The sequence below is a fragment of the Perca flavescens genome, chromosome 3, assembly GCF_004354835.1.
Source record: "Perca flavescens isolate YP-PL-M2 chromosome 3, PFLA_1.0, whole genome shotgun sequence".
NCBI lineage: Eukaryota > Metazoa > Chordata > Actinopteri > Perciformes > Percidae > Perca > Perca flavescens.
This window is the reverse complement of record NC_041333.1, coordinates 3,246,101-3,261,752: the sequence shown is the minus strand read 5'-3', so window position 1 is coordinate 3,261,752 and position 15,652 is coordinate 3,246,101. Positions and strand designations below refer to the sequence as shown.

Genomic DNA, 15,652 nt, shown 5'->3' with positions numbered 1-15,652 from the left:
AAACAATCTATCGGACAAAATCTTGTAAAGTTTAATGTTGTCTACTTCTCAAATGTGAAGATTTGCTGCTTTTCATTGTTTAACGTAATTGAAAATCAACTGAATATCTTTGTGTTTAGTCGGACGAAACAAGTAAATTGGGAAAATGTCATGGGGATTTTCACTATTTTTGTCCATTTCATAGATTAAATTATTTATTTTTTAAGAAGAAAAGATCATACTCAATAGCTCCAGCCCTGGTTTCAATCCTGTCTATTGGTATTGTAGGTCTATATGTAACGTAAACACAATGACCACCACCCTAAAGTACACACATATGCGGATAAATACATACATATATATACTCAAAGCAACCTCCTGCAATCCCACTGAACAGATGCAACATTAAAGTAACGTTTCTACTGAAGAAATTGCCAAGTGCAGTTGGTAAATTTCCCCGTGAACTTAAAAGTGAGGAGGAGAATGTTTTCCACTGCTGAACATGACATAGTGCAGCTGTGTGCCAGTGTACACCATTCGGCTCCTCAACACGACTGTTCAAAGAGCTGGAGGCTCTGTCTGGGGATTTAGGGCAGCCACCAGCACAGCTTAAATCTTTTTAAAAAAGATGTTCACTGACTGCCTCACAAGCTGCAGTGCAGTACATGTGTGGATGGGTCATCCAAAAAGACTCAAGCCATTTAGATGCCACTATAAATTCCAATTCCCATGTCATAGAATGACATTTTAGAGATATACGATGTGTTTGTAAGTTTTGTTAGAGCACATAACTATAATTGAGGACAGAACAAGACATATGGTGTTTTAAATCCTCTTATCTAGTCTAAAGGTAATGTAAAATATTGTAGGGAGTGCTAGAACAAAAATAATCTAATTGCCAGTTCTGGAAGGTAAACTACCTATTCAAGTACATATGTCATCAAGCATCAAGCAAGCTGGAAAGACAGAGAATGTGACAGAGGGAGAGAAGTCCCGAGAGATCCATGACAAATAACCCAATTGAGACAATAATAAAGGGACCAGCGGAACCTCACTCAACAACAAAAGAGCTCTGCATGGGCTTGGCATTTGCCAGCAGCTCAGGTAAAGCACTTTTGTTCAGCATTGTGGCCTGATAAGGAGTTGTTCCCTGCATTTTAGTCATCACTCATTAGCACCCCATCCACCTGTTGGCATTGATGTTAACCTGTGTATTATTCAGCTGAAGCCACCGATTAGTCCCGAGTCTAGAGATGAGAAAATGTGTACTGGGGCCCTCTGAGGTGCTTGTGGGAAAAGAGGGCCCCTATTAGAGAGGTCCTTTGTGCTCACTCATCACGGCTGAAGGGTAGCAGAAAGGACACACTGTCAGGCACACTGCTTCTGCTAATCGGCAACACCGGCATGATTGCCTCAAACCATTTACTGAGCCTGTGCCTGATTTCATATCTGCAGTGGAAGGAAGGTCTTTGCTAATTGTTCTACTAATTACTTGCTTGCTAAATCAATCTTAACTTTTTCAAATAAGGCGGCCCTTGCATGGAAAAGAAATAATGGTGGATCATAGGTGGGGTGCTGTAAGACTCATACCTAGTATACTGCACAGTAAGAAACGTGAATGTTCAGATGAAAGGTTAATACGCATGGGGGCTCTGACTTTCTGATTTTTTTTCTTGTTCACTGCATGCATATTTTATCATTTACTCATGCTGAAATAGGAAACTGTGCAGTTATTCTGTAACTTTCTCTTGTCTGTGCACACAGCTTTTGCTTAGTAATTCTGCCCATTATGAAGCACATGCAAGCTTTTCCTTTCCCTTCTTAAAGAAATCAAAGTCTCTTAAATTTAAAGTTGATCAAAATTCAATATTTCAGCCCCAAAGGTATGCATCTTAAAGGTCCCATGGCATGAAAATGTCACTTTATGAGGTTTTTTAACATTAATATGAGTTCCCCCAGCCTGCCTATGGTCCCCCAGTGGCTAGAAATGGTGATAGGTGTAAACCGAGCCCTGGGTATCCTGCTCTGCCTTCGAGAAAATGAAAGCTCAGATGGGCCAATCAGGAATCTTCTCCTTATGAGGTCATAAGGAGCAAGGTTACCTCCCCTTTCTCTGCTTTGCCCGACCAGAGAATTTGGCCCACCCATGAGAGAGAGAGAGACATCATGGCTAGGGTTGGGTATCGTCTGTTTTTTTTTCGATTCCGGTGCTAAATCAATACTTTTAAAATGGTGCCGGTGCCTAAACGGTGCCTGAACCGGTACTTTTCAATAAAGTTAAAAAAAAAGAAGAAGAAAAAAAATAAGTGTAGTAAACAACAGTCAGTGACTTGTTTATTGCTAAGGCCATGGTCAAAATTAAAGATTTAATAATAATGTAATAACTATAACAATAACTTATTTCGACAGTAAATTGCTGTTGAACCCCAGATGGGAAAAGGGTATTTTAGAATTACTGTGAATGCACCACAGGGCTACCTGTTTTAAGTGAATCTGTGTTGTTTAATTCCGACAATGGCAGCTGCGAGTTAACGCACCGTCTGTGTTGTTTAATTCCGACAACGGCAGCTGCGAGTGAACGCACCGTCTGTGTTGTTTAATTCCGACCATATAAACATACTGTATATCTATGAATTGCGACAACGGCAGCTGCTGCGCTGCAGAGCAGACTGTTACATCCCGCTGTAGAAGTCCTCCACAGTGAAATACAGTCACACTTTACACTGTTTAACGTTAGCTGTCAGCATTTTAAACGTGATTAATCCAGCTGCTAGCTAAAGGTAGGCTAACGTTACATGCTGTCAGGTGTAGTGTAAAGTCGAGCACCGAAATGAGGCACCGAAACTTTCGTTCTTATTCGCTATCGTTACTACCGTTTACGTCGGCACCGGTTCCCTATTGGCACCGAGTTTCGGTACCCAACCCAAGTTGGTCAAGACCACACCCCCACCCTTCACCTTTAAGTAAAGTAACTTACCATTGTCCTCAATGGAGAAATAGAAGATGTCATTTGTAGCATTGACGCCATCCCTCAGAACATAGCATATGTTCATGTCGTCAATTTCAGCTGAAAAAGAGATATAATTGCATAAATATCCATGATATCCTACTCATAAAAGTTTACATCAGTTATTTGGCTGATATGACAAGTGGGAAATTATGTTCCTGAAAAACTATCCGTCAATAATTCCTCCTTAGCCCTTACAAGCAGGCTGAGGCTGTGTGATGAATTGGGCCCACTGCATAGTGCCGGGGGAATCTGAAAGGAGAAACTGCCTGGTAACATGGGGTGTATATCTATTTAGACTCCTGAATGACACAGAACATAAAGAATAGCTTGATTGTTGGGACTCCATCACAGCGGTCTGTTTGTCATCCTGATATAGCCCTGGATCTGGAAGGTCAAAGGGACGATGCATAAAAATGCATAGCCATGATTTTGAAATGCCCAGGAGATAGCATCTTTATTTACTGTCTGTTTATTTTTGTGAGAACTCTTGAAATATTGAACAGGCCTCTTGGGGAAAGCATCTCACAGTGACTTAGTAAAAAACAAAATCAGAGGATACATGGTTATTAATTGATGCAGCTACCCTGAAATTTAGCATTTACCAAGATTTATCAAGACACTGCTCTGGTCTGCTTAAAATATAACTTCTGTACTCATGTTAGCAAAGTTATTGGTCTGCTGTGAGCCAGGCTACCATGCCACCTATCAATCACCATGTCCGTAATCCCCTTTCCTTCGGTTACAAAATACGACTCCGGTAATGCACAAATTACCATCAGTTCGCTCCCAAAGTGAAATACACAGGGCACTGTTGGAAAAATGCACTCCTCTAGTGAGATCTGATCAGCCTGAGGCACTGGCATATTTTATCTCTGTAAATAGGCAGTCTCTTGAGCGAAAACAAAAACCTTGTGTTTGAACTCTTTCCAGGCATCACAGGGGAGTACATTTAGCAGAGTGAGTAAATGTAAAATGAGAGTGGGCTCAAGAGAATTAAAAATGGTTTTCAATGTGAGTCCTTGCAGTATGTTACAAATCTAACAGAATGTCACAGGATTGCAAAGCTGTGATACTGATACTGAAAGGTGTATATTTTAATTACACTGTACATGTAAAAGCCCAACTAGGGACTAAAGTTGAAAATTTGTTATAGCTATTAGAGCTGCAAAGATTAACCAGTAATTGATCAGTTGTCAACTATTAAATTAATCGCTAATTATTTTGATAATCGATTCATTTTTAATGAGTCATTTTACATGAAAAAAAAGTTTAAATTCTCTGATTGCAGTTCGTTGAATGTGAATATTTTCTAGTTCCTTCTCTCCTCTGTAGTAAACTGAATATCTTTGAGTTGTCAACAAAACAAGACATTTGAGGACGTAATCTTGGGCTTTGGAGAACACCGATTGACATTTGTCACCATTTTTGGACATTTTATAGACCAAATAACTAATCGATTAATCGAAAAAATTAATTTTTAGATTTAGATTAATCAAAAATGAAAATAAATCGTAAGTTGCAGCCCTAATAGCTATATACTCCCTGTTCTGTCAATTTTATGCTCTGTATTGGAACTATTTTAAAATTGCATCAAATTCAAATCAGCAGCTATCTTACCTTGTGTGAAGGTGGTGATAGTGGCGTTTCCTTTGCCGAGGTTGATCAGGTAGCCATGTTCTGGGGCACCGGTGATCCTAAAGGCCACAGAATTCTGAATGCTGTCTCTGTCCTCTGCTTTAAGGCTCTTACTGGTAATCACAAACCCCAGGTGACCAGTCTCTAGAACCCGCAATGTCGGGGCCCCCTTGTTCATCACAATCTGGGGCACCCCATTATCCACCGGGAGGACAGTAATCTTCATCATTTGGGGCTTTCGGGTCTCAAATACTGTGTCGGGGAAGATGTAGAAGTCTGTGTGAGTGCCATCGGTGACGGTGAAAGAGAAGCTGTCCTCTGCACTCTCTGTGCCATCGTGCTTGTAGCTGATCATGTTCTCATTCAGGTCCTGCTTTGTGAAGGAGGTGACAGGCCGGCTGTTGTTAAAGAGGAGGCGACCATGAACTGGGATTTGAGTGACTGTGAACTTTAAGAGGCGGTCAATAGTGTCTCTATCCTCCACTGTTAGCTCAAAAGGAGTGATGAGTTTGTTCTCTCCTTCGATTACCACCAGGCCGTGTATTGTCACCACAGGCTTTTTATTGTCCACGTCCGTGATGGAGATGCGGAAAGTGCGGAACACAGGGTTGTAGCCGTCGGTCACTTCAAATTCAAAGCTATCCATTTTCACTTCGTCATCGGAAGTGTGGATGTAGTAGACTTTGTTGCCAGCCAGCTGGAGCTGTGTGAAGGACGAGATGGGCATCCCAGGTGTGTCTGTGCACTCCAGGTGTCCTCTCGTGGGAGCTCTGGTGATAGTAAAAACCAAGTGTTCGTCTGGGCTGTTGAGGTCGCTGGTGCTGAGCAGGTCTGTTGTCAGAGTAACCCTGCCACCCTCTTTAAGGGAGACACCTTTACTGATCACGTCTGGGAAAACCATGTCGATGCCACCCACTGTCACGTAGAAGTATCTGTCAATCAAAGGGTTGATGCCATCTGTCACATCAAATTTGATGAGGTCTCGAATCCCCTCTTGCCCGTTATGGGTGTACACAATTAAACCCTGATCCACTTCGCTTTGTGTAAAGTTCATTCCAACTGTGATGTTTTGTAAAGTCCCAGAGGGTGTTGCCCTCTGTAAATATCCCTGACCTGGCCCATAGCGGATAATATAAGTTAACGTGTCATCCTCTGAGTCCAGATCCGTGGCTTTTAAAACATCGCCATTTATGACTTTCACGTCGCCTATCTCAATTTCAAGGCCGTCATTGATTGCCATCCTCGGTGTCTCGTCGTCCACAGGGATAATCATAACTATTACCGTTTTCTCTACACTGAACTTTCCGTCGGTGAGAACAATATCAAAGCTGTCCTCTGTGCTCTCTGAGTCATCGTGCTCATAAACAATGCTGGAGGCCTCTCTGATCTGATCCAAGGTGAAGTTTGAGACGGGGATAGTGCCGGTAGTGAGCTGATTGAGAATAAATCCGTGCTTGGGGGGTTTGGTAATAATGAATGTGAGTTGATCAGAGGGGAGATCTGCATCAGCGCCATTCAGAATGGGAGTGTCTATGACTATGTTCATGCCCTCCATAACTACAAACTCTCTCATGTAAATCTCAGGCTTTTCATCATTAGAGGGGATTATGGAGATAGGGAAAAAGTGCCTTTCAGAGAAATTGATGCCATCAGAGCATCTGAACGTAAACCTGTCCTCCACTGGCTCGACTCCTCTGTGAATGCTTTGAACATAGTTAATGTGATTCTGTCTGATGTCCTTGATGGTCCAAGCGCTAATAGCTGTCCCGGACCTGGATTTCTCTGAGCCGGGGGCAGGGGAGATATTTTCCACGTACCCTGAAGTCGGCTGTACAATGATTGTACAAAGGAGGTCATCGTTGGAGGTGTCTGCATCATCAGCGCTTATATGAAGAATTTGAATGACATTCTTCTCTCCCTCAATAACAGTGAACTGAGGCCCCACAAAGACCTCTGGAGCCTGGCTGTCCAGGGGAAGAATAGTTACATGCACTCTGACACCTGTGATCTTATTTCCCCCTACAGTCCACTCATCAGACATGTCCGTCAATGTGAGATTAAAAAAGTCCTCCTTTGTGGTCAAACCTATCTCCCCGCTGGTATGAGCATAGACCACAAAGCCGTTAATGATATCAGCTTGGGTGAATGTGCCAGATTGGACACCTTTCACCAGAATGACACCTAATGATGGTGGGTCCTCCACAATGAACGTCAATCGGAGGTCATCCGTGTCCTCATCTCTTCCCTGAATGACATTACTTGTGATTTCTGTTGCTCCATTTTCCAGTACATCTATGTAGGAGCCAATTGTGCCAGCTGGGAGACTGATAGTTGGAGTCTCATCATCAATTGGCTTCACTGTAATCTTTATAGTAATTGGGACAATGTGGACGCCATCGCTGACATCTATTTGTATTGAATCAACCGTTGATTCATGTCCATTATGGATGTATGACATTCTGCCATTTCCAATATCCTCGAGGCTGAAAGTGTCTCCTCTTGTCATTTCAGTGAATGTGAACTGGATCTGGCCATGCAGTGGAGGCTGAGTAATAGTGAAGGATATCTGTTTGTTGTCTGTGTCTGTGTCTGAGGTGTCCAGCTCAGCACTTGTAATGATATGCGTGCCGCGTTCAAGCACAGTAAATCCAGAGTTGGTTATTTGAGGCGGCTTGTTGTCTACAGGCTTTAAAAATATAGTAAAAACTCCTTCTACAATATTTCCAGAAACATCCTCCACGGTGTACCGGAACTGCAAAACGTGACTGGTAATTCCTAGCTCTAAATCAGGAGGTTTGTAAGCTATTTTATGGTGGTTAATTTGCGCCTGAGTGAAAACTGTGACTTCAGTGTTTGGCTTTTCAGTTAATACCAGAGCTCCCAATACAATGGGGCTATTCTCATCTGTATCCATCGGTGGCTGGATTATTGTGTATTTGAGATCCCGATCCTCTGAGTCCAGGTCAGTGTAACGCAGGAATTTCTTTCGGAAGTACGTAAGCTGATACTCATGCACGGTCATTTGCAGAGTCGTGCCAGGGTACAGTTCAGGAGGGACGTCGTCAACAGGGAGAATTTTGATAATAAACGAGCTCTCACCTGATTGGTTTGGTGGGTCATTGTCATCCTGAACTCGAAACACAAACTGATCCATGACTGTGCTGACGCTGTGAGGCCCAATGTGCTTGTAAAACAGTTTGCCATCTGTAATATCCTGCTGCAGCCATTCAGTCACTGCTTTCTCATACAATTCATCCTCTGTATTAAACTTCCAGGTCGACGGGTCCTCTGGGGCTTCAGACTGACGCAGCAACACCTGCCCAATCGTGGAAAATGGAAGCTCTATTGTGAATTTTATTGAAGAATCCTCGGAGTCGATGTCTGCTGCACTGAGCATGAGTGAGGAGATTGCCATCATTTGGTTTTTGAATAAAACCAAACCAGTGTTGGCGTTGATTATGGGAGGCTCGTCGTCAGTTGGCACAACAGTGATGGGAAACAGAAACTCCACCTCATTTGTGCCGTCTGTCATTCTGAAAATAATATTATCACTGTATGTGTCGCTGCCATCATGTTGATAAATGACTGCTCCGGCGTCGAGGTCAGCCGGAGTGAAAAATTTCCTCCTCAAACCCAGAACACTTAATTCTCCATGCCTCAGCCCATCGATAACTGTGATTTTGACTTTATCTAAACTGTCCTCGTCGCTGATTTCCAGATTCTGTGAGCTGGACAGAGGCCTGGACTGACCCTCGTACAGTAACTGGCCAGTATTTCTAGTCACCACAGGGGCCAAGGTGTTCATAGGCTTAACAACAATCATGAAAGCAAAAGGGTCTGACACAGCCCCCTCTGTGTCCACAACCTCAAACTCAATCTGGAAAATCCGCTCAGTGTCTGAATCCACAGCAGGGGGCTTGTAGGCAATTTTCAAGTCTTTGAGGTCTCCTTGGTAAAATGAGGTTATTGGTAAATTCCTATCATCTGTGCTCACTATGTAGCCCTCCTCAAAGGACAGGGTGGATGTGATGTTGAAAATTAATTCGTCAGGATTAGACTCAACATCCTCCGCAGCCAGCATGTCCATGGTTATCGCTGTCATTACAAACTGGTCTACTTCCATCATCATCATTGCAACAAAGCTGGGTTTGGGAGCTGTGTTCTCCTCTCCATCTTTAATCCTCACTAGAATTTGGAAAAACTCCTGCTTGAGCAAATTGCCTTCCTTATCATGCAACTCCACAAGCATTGGAATGTAATCTCGGTTTGGGGACTTCAAAGCAAAAGTGTGCTGATAGCGGATGTCCATTTTAATAAACTCATCACAGTCTACCATTGTTCCAAGGCTGTCCCCATCCACAAGTTTCCCATACCTGGGCAGCACGCTGCCACTGGACAGAGAGGCGATTTTGCATTGATGCACGCTATTATCATAGGTGAATTCTAAAATTCTTCTATCGATGGGGTTACTTGTGCCGAGCAGTTTCTCGACAGTGAGTGGCATGTTTTTGGTCAGCACTTCGAGCTGTGTGAAGATGACTTCCACCTCCATCATAAACGGGATTATAACGGTATCCGTTTGGGTGTCGTACCTGAGTTGTAATCTCACTCTATCCCTCGGAGGACTCCTGGAACCAAAGTGAGAATACTTCACGTCGTTGGGGCCAAATTCACACGGAAACTTTTTCGGAGACAAGTGCCCAGGCCTTTGAGACAAGGGATCATTGTCCAGGACCGTTATGCTGCATCTATCGCCGGGCTGAACTTGGATAACCAAATCGTTGATGGGATCAATGAAGACAGATCTCCCGAAAGGCACGCGGATCCCATTATTGGCAACCAATATTGTGTCCTCTGACAGCTCGGACCTCAAGGCGTACGATAATCCATAGCTGTCAAAGACCTGCGCGACCGCATCACCTGTCAGAATCACCGCAAGCAGGACAAAAGCAGCGCCAGTCCCGTGCAGATGCGGGGGAATAATCCAAGCCATTTGGAGTGTGGAACCGCAACGGAGACACGTTGAACTTTGCGCATACACCCTCCTAAATTTAGTAGCCTACGGTTAAAGTTGCGAGAATATAAAACCAGAGTTGGACAATATCACGCACCTACGGGCACTACGGTGCACCATTCTCCCCCAGCAGCTGTACACTGATAACATAAACTTCATACTCCTGCTTTGCCGGAGTAAGGACAGTTACGCCCCCCTCTCAGCCCATTGGTCAATATCTCCGCTGGAATGCGTTTGTCAGCTTTTAAATGGATGTGGCTCGTGTCATTCTGGGCGCACAAAACGATGCCGCGTGGGCTGCACCTCATCAGGTTGGATAAGGGAAAGAACAATACATGAAGGAGTCGATATTTGGGCAGGAGGCAAGGTTTATAGCATGCATTATGGCCAGGACAGAAATGGAAATGATGTTCGAATGACTTCATGTTACGCTGTAAGATAAAGTCACCTACATTTGTGCTCTAATCAAAGATACAGTATTCAGTCACTCCACTCCATGGAGCAGACTAGTCCTAAAAACAAGGGAAAGCAATGAAAAGTACAGCTGTATAAAAGAGTCTTCACTGATACTCTAAACTAGAGAAAAGCTTTGTCTCCCTCTGGTGGTTGACGATGCTGAGGAGGGAGGGAGGGAGGGAGGGAGGGAGGATGCTCCACACACCACACACCACACACAGCTCATTTTGACAGATTTTACCCTTCAAAATAGCCCACAATCCACTTTTAAAGCATGATTCAAAAGTTCTATTTATTGGAGTTGTGCATTGTCCTATTTCCTGCTCTGCTGCTCTCTCATCACACAGGTCCTCCAGGTGTCAGACGCTTCCCCCAGCAGAGCATTCTCCTCTGACTCCTGACAAGCCCAGTCATGATCCTGCCTCTCTCTGCGCCACTCATCTGCTCAACCAGCGTTGATTAAGAGGACACCCACGCAGGCATTGTGCAGCACAGCAGGGTAGGTTTAAATGACTCAGTTATATTACATGTTGGTAGGATTTTGGCACGGTGAGCAACACTGCACATCCACATAAGACGTAGATATTTTAGAATTAGAAGGTCATTATTAAGGCTGCCAATCAATTAAAATATTTAATTGTGATTAATCGCATGATTGTCCATAGTTAACTCGTAATGAATCGCAAATTTATCACTTTTTTTATTTGTTCTAAATGTACTTTAAAGGGGATTTTTTTTTTGTATATGCTCAAGTGGCATTTTAAGACTTGACGTACTCTGGTGGTAACTCAGTTCACATTTACAGTACATGCAAATAACTTTAGTCTTGTCCAGAGAACCATCTGGAATGGCTTTGAAACTGAACTTGCCATTCAGAAGACCCTTTTTCTCTATCTAGTTCTGCTCAAGGAAGTTTGTTTCTGCTAGCCATCCACAATGCTACTGCTGCATCGCCTCCTGATTTCCCAAACTACGGAGCGGCCCAAGGTCTAAATCACAGAACGGGCGTCAAAAAATGAGTGGCATTAAAACAAAACTGTGTTCACTCGTTATTATCGCACTCATTTTGACAGCCCTAGTTAATATATGTGTCTGAGAATGTTGAAGGGACAGAGGGCCATGCAAAATCTTACAGTGTCTCATTGCCAGGCTCCTATATGATGTGTGTAGGCCTACTGGTTTCACATTAAATTTAAATGTCAGTAATTCAACTGTGGTAATCTTTGATTCAAAGCTACAGACCCAGCTGTTCTATTCTGTTTGATTTACCCCACAGCCTTTGTACGTATATATTAGATGTACACACGTATGCATGTGTAGCATCCCTAGAGCTGTTGCCTGGAAGAATTTGACATCAACTGTACTCAGTCCCCTCTGATCCCTTTTTAGATGCTTTTCATTCCATCCACAAAGTAGTGGGTGCAACCAGTGTGTCTACACCTACCTATTGTTAATGTCATACAAACCGTCTCACAGCTGGCATGTGTTGAAATCAGTACACAGTAGCTGCCATAACAAACCGTGCAGTTGAGTTGGACTGGACACTGTTGACGGTGTCCAATTATAAATATAGCCAAGCAAACTGCAAGGCAAAGCCCCTAGGCATTGACAGCTCCTAGTTACAGGAGAAAATGAAAAAGAAGATGAATAGAACTTTTCTGACAGCAGCGATGGCAGAGAGGGAATTGGATCATACCCAAACCTTCAGGCTTATTTTCGAGGCAAGGGGAAGTTTGATGATATTCTGTTAAATCGCATTTATATCACATTTATTGTAAGTGACCAATCCTTCCTCTGTAAAGGAAGTGAGGATGCCATTTGGACTCCTGATGTGCAGGTGATTTATTGTGGGGTAAAGATGCACACGGTGCAGGTGGGAACATATTGCAGTTCAGCTCACTTTTGAATACCATTTTTAAATTATTTATCTGAACAAAAGATGAGTTTAGGTTGCACATTCATTAAAGGTTTTCTTACTGCTGAACACTGACAACAAAATCATTTTTCTTTGTAGCTGTTAGCGCCTAGACACTCACTTTGTTTTGCTAAGTGATGACTCTAAGACAGCTAAATATGCTTATTCCAGCAGTCCAAAGACTGCCTAAAAGAAAACAATACAACATATTTACGTTAGATGCACCCATAATCTAAAAATATCCCTTTTTGCCTGCTGTCTACAGAACAACTGACTTTCAATTTTCTCTCCGCTGAATGCCCTGCCTTCTCATCACTACAGTACACACACACACAACGACAGGCCAAACACTGGAAATGACACCACTGGCATTGTACCGGAGTTAACAGAGATATGCATCATTTAAGATGCCTCAAGCTCTGAGAAGTGACATCAAGTTAACCTAAAACAGGGATAATGAGGTGCTGCTGGATGAACCATCTGTGTGTTCAGTGCTGAAATCTGCAGCCAAGCAAATATCTGTATAATGTCTTTATTACTGTTATTAACAAATACCTTTATTGCTCTGCATGCTTGTATCATATTTTTACTATTCTGGGGTGACAATGGCTCTATGGAACTGTGGCTGACAAAAACGTGTGTGTGTGTGTGTGTGTGTGTGTGTGTGTGTGTGTGTGTGTGTGTGTGTGTGTGTGTGTGTGTGTGTGTGTGTGTGTGTGTGTGTGTGTGTGTGTGTGTGTGTGTTAAATTAAACAATACATTTAGTATGATGTGATATGATATTTTATTTACGTGTCATGACACTAAGTGGCCCATCCCATACAGAATTACATGACACCAATTACAAAAGTAATTTCATCGTCAGCTTCCGGTCCAATGTCCACACACAACATACCGTACTCTACTTTGCACACAAATAAAGAATAAAGAAAACATATTACAGCAGCCACAACACAGTAGTGTAACCCATAAATTGTCCAACTATAAAAGTAAACATTTCATATATAAAACAGAACTAGAGGGAATGTCACTTCCAGACAGAGAATCATCGAAACAAAGCCGTCTTTGTTTTAGCCCATGCTTGTTCTAAAAAGTCTGCAAATTAAAATGCTTTGTGTTCATATATCTTCAATACCACACAAAAGGGGGAGGGGATAAATGGACTTTTTAGCATGAGCCTGTCTCTCTCAGCCCCCCCTACCATTATATCACTTTGTCTGCTGTACACCTGACTGTCTTATAGGCCAGTGGTTCCCAACCTTTTTTCCTTGGCGCCCCCCCTACTCATGTCTAAGAAAAGCTGTAACTCTCGAGATAGAGCCTTACTTTCTTTTTTGATACAGAGTAGTTATCAGCATTTTTACGTTTCTCCGCCATGTTTTATTCATAAAATAGTGATGCCGTGGCGGCAGGAAAAACGAGGATGATAGCAGCTAGCAGCTGACCTGATGACAGCAAGGGTCCCAGGTTAAGAGGTCCCGGAGGTTTAGGGTCCCAGGTTAAGAGGTCCCGGAGGTTATAGCCTACTAAGTAGCCTGCCTACAATTTTAAGCGAGAGCAAAAATATATAGTTTTTATACAGACTTTTGTACTTATTATATATTCTAGTGTATTATCATAATTTGTTTAACATGAGCAAATTCTTTTTTTTTACCTCAACCTCAAACCAGATAAAGACTTGCGCCCCCCCTGTGATCTTTGCCGCCCCCCCTGAGGGGTGCCCGGACCCCAGGTTGGGAACCACTGTTATAGGCTATAATAGCCCTCCTACACAATCTGGACTCTGGTCACAACATGTACATCTTATAACTTATTCCCTGTTATATATTGGTCTTAAAGAATATTATTTCTTTTCTTGTTTGGCAAGCAATTCTATTATGTTTACATTCTTGTCTTTTCATAGTCAATTAATATTTAATAATAAGCTAATGCACTGTTCACTTGTTAACTCTTGACATTTCTGTGAGTGATTTTTATGTATGTGAGATATATGTGTGTATGTGTGTTTGTTGTGTTATGGTTGTCTAAGCAACTGGATGCCTAAAATTTCCCTTGGGATGAATAAAGTAGCTATTTATCTCTCTATCTCTCTATCTATCTATCTCTTTCTCTATCTATCTATCTATCTATCTATATGTTCATGGTAAATACAATTTCCATATCACACATCATTTCTGTGAATTTACTAATCAATTTTAGCTCCAAATACCTTTGATAGTTTTCTCTGTTGGCGTCACCCAACTGTTTGTGTCAGTGTTGCTAAAGTGACTCCATTCTATTCCTTGGACTTATCAGGGCTATTTCTGTTGGTGGCTATACCCTGGAGACAATACAACCCGGTCTCACTCATTAAGGCTATTTTAGTTCATTATGTCTTTGTCAGGGACAATTCTTTGATGGTTGAAGCTGGAATGGTGGCAGCCAGCATCCACTCTGAAGTCCTCCACTATAAATGTAAATTGTGAAACCCATAGAAACACAACGCAGAGCCAACCGGCAGCCAAATTCATCTTCCCCAGTTTATATTACTCTTGGGATGCTACAGATCTAAAAAGGTAGCGGAACCAGTTGAGTTTAATCATTTTCTTTATTTGTACTCCCAAATTCCCCAGGTGTGTGTGGACCCATGTATTAAAACTATAATGTATGGCCAGAGCAATCATACTGCTTACAAAACAAGTTGAGGCTTATTTAGGATTATTTACAGCCGGCTTTTAACAAATAGATTCATCGCTGTGCTTTGCAGAAAACATAGAAGACAAAAATAGATTCATCAAAAGAAGAGGAAGAACAAGTTCTGATAATGAGGACGCACATCTCTCTGTGTGTGTGTCAGATATTTGTTGGGTGACCATACAGATGTTTTTTTTATGTTTGGTGTTTTTTTAATGTGATCTGTTGATTGTTGGAGCAGACGATGCAAGAAAATGTTCTGTCTGAACAGACGGTAAAGTTGTATCTTATCTCTCTTATTATAATAGCTGTAAATTGTAAATGAAGCTGCACAAACTGCATCATGGGAAACACCTCACATCCTCTTTACGACCTCCTGGTCAAACAGCGGAGCACTTTCAGTAAGTAACATATGTTCTAAACGTGATACTGAGTTGGCTCTAAAATAATTGGTCTCCCAACTCCCAATCTGCCAGCCTTCATTGACACTGCTACCGCTCGCAGAGCACTGACCATAGCCCACAACCCCTGCCAGCCCTTAAACCCATGATTCACCCTCTTCCCCTCTGGCCGCATATATACAGACAACCAATGCTGCAAAAAACAAACCTGCTTTGGGAGGAATTTTGTGCTATTAGCCATAACTGCTTTAAATAGCCTGTTCAAACCATGTTCCAAATGTTATTTCTGTGTACAGACTGTGAAAACAAATGTCCTCCCTAGAGGAAAATAAAGAATGAATCTGAATCAGAAGAGATTGATCCAGCTCTGCTGTGACAATGGCCAGTGCTGTACCTGTATCTGTTTATGTTTTGTTACACGTTTCTGGATTATTTAAATTTTTCTTTAATATATATCGGCCGATATATCGGAATATCGGATTTTTTAAAATCCTTTATCGGTCGGGCTCTAATTCAGTGTCTGCCACAACCTACAATCAAGTGTTGTAACACACAATCGCTCTGTGCTG

General features: G+C 42.3%; 1 protein-coding gene across 1 annotated transcript in view; it reads right to left on the bottom strand.

The window, feature by feature from the left end:
* Positions 1-9,758, bottom strand: part of frem2b (FRAS1 related extracellular matrix 2b) — a 60,519-nt gene extending 50,761 nt beyond the window's left edge. The window contains exons 1-2 of the mRNA XM_028573513.1: positions 4,607-9,758; positions 2,957-3,046 (exon numbers count right to left, since the gene is read on the bottom strand). Of these exons, the coding sequence (XP_028429314.1) occupies positions 2,957-3,046; positions 4,607-9,617 (5,101 nt within the window). The 5' untranslated portion in view covers positions 9,618-9,758. The remainder of the gene's footprint in view (positions 1-2,956; positions 3,047-4,606) is intronic.
* Between the last annotated feature and the right edge of the window lie 5,894 nt (positions 9,759-15,652).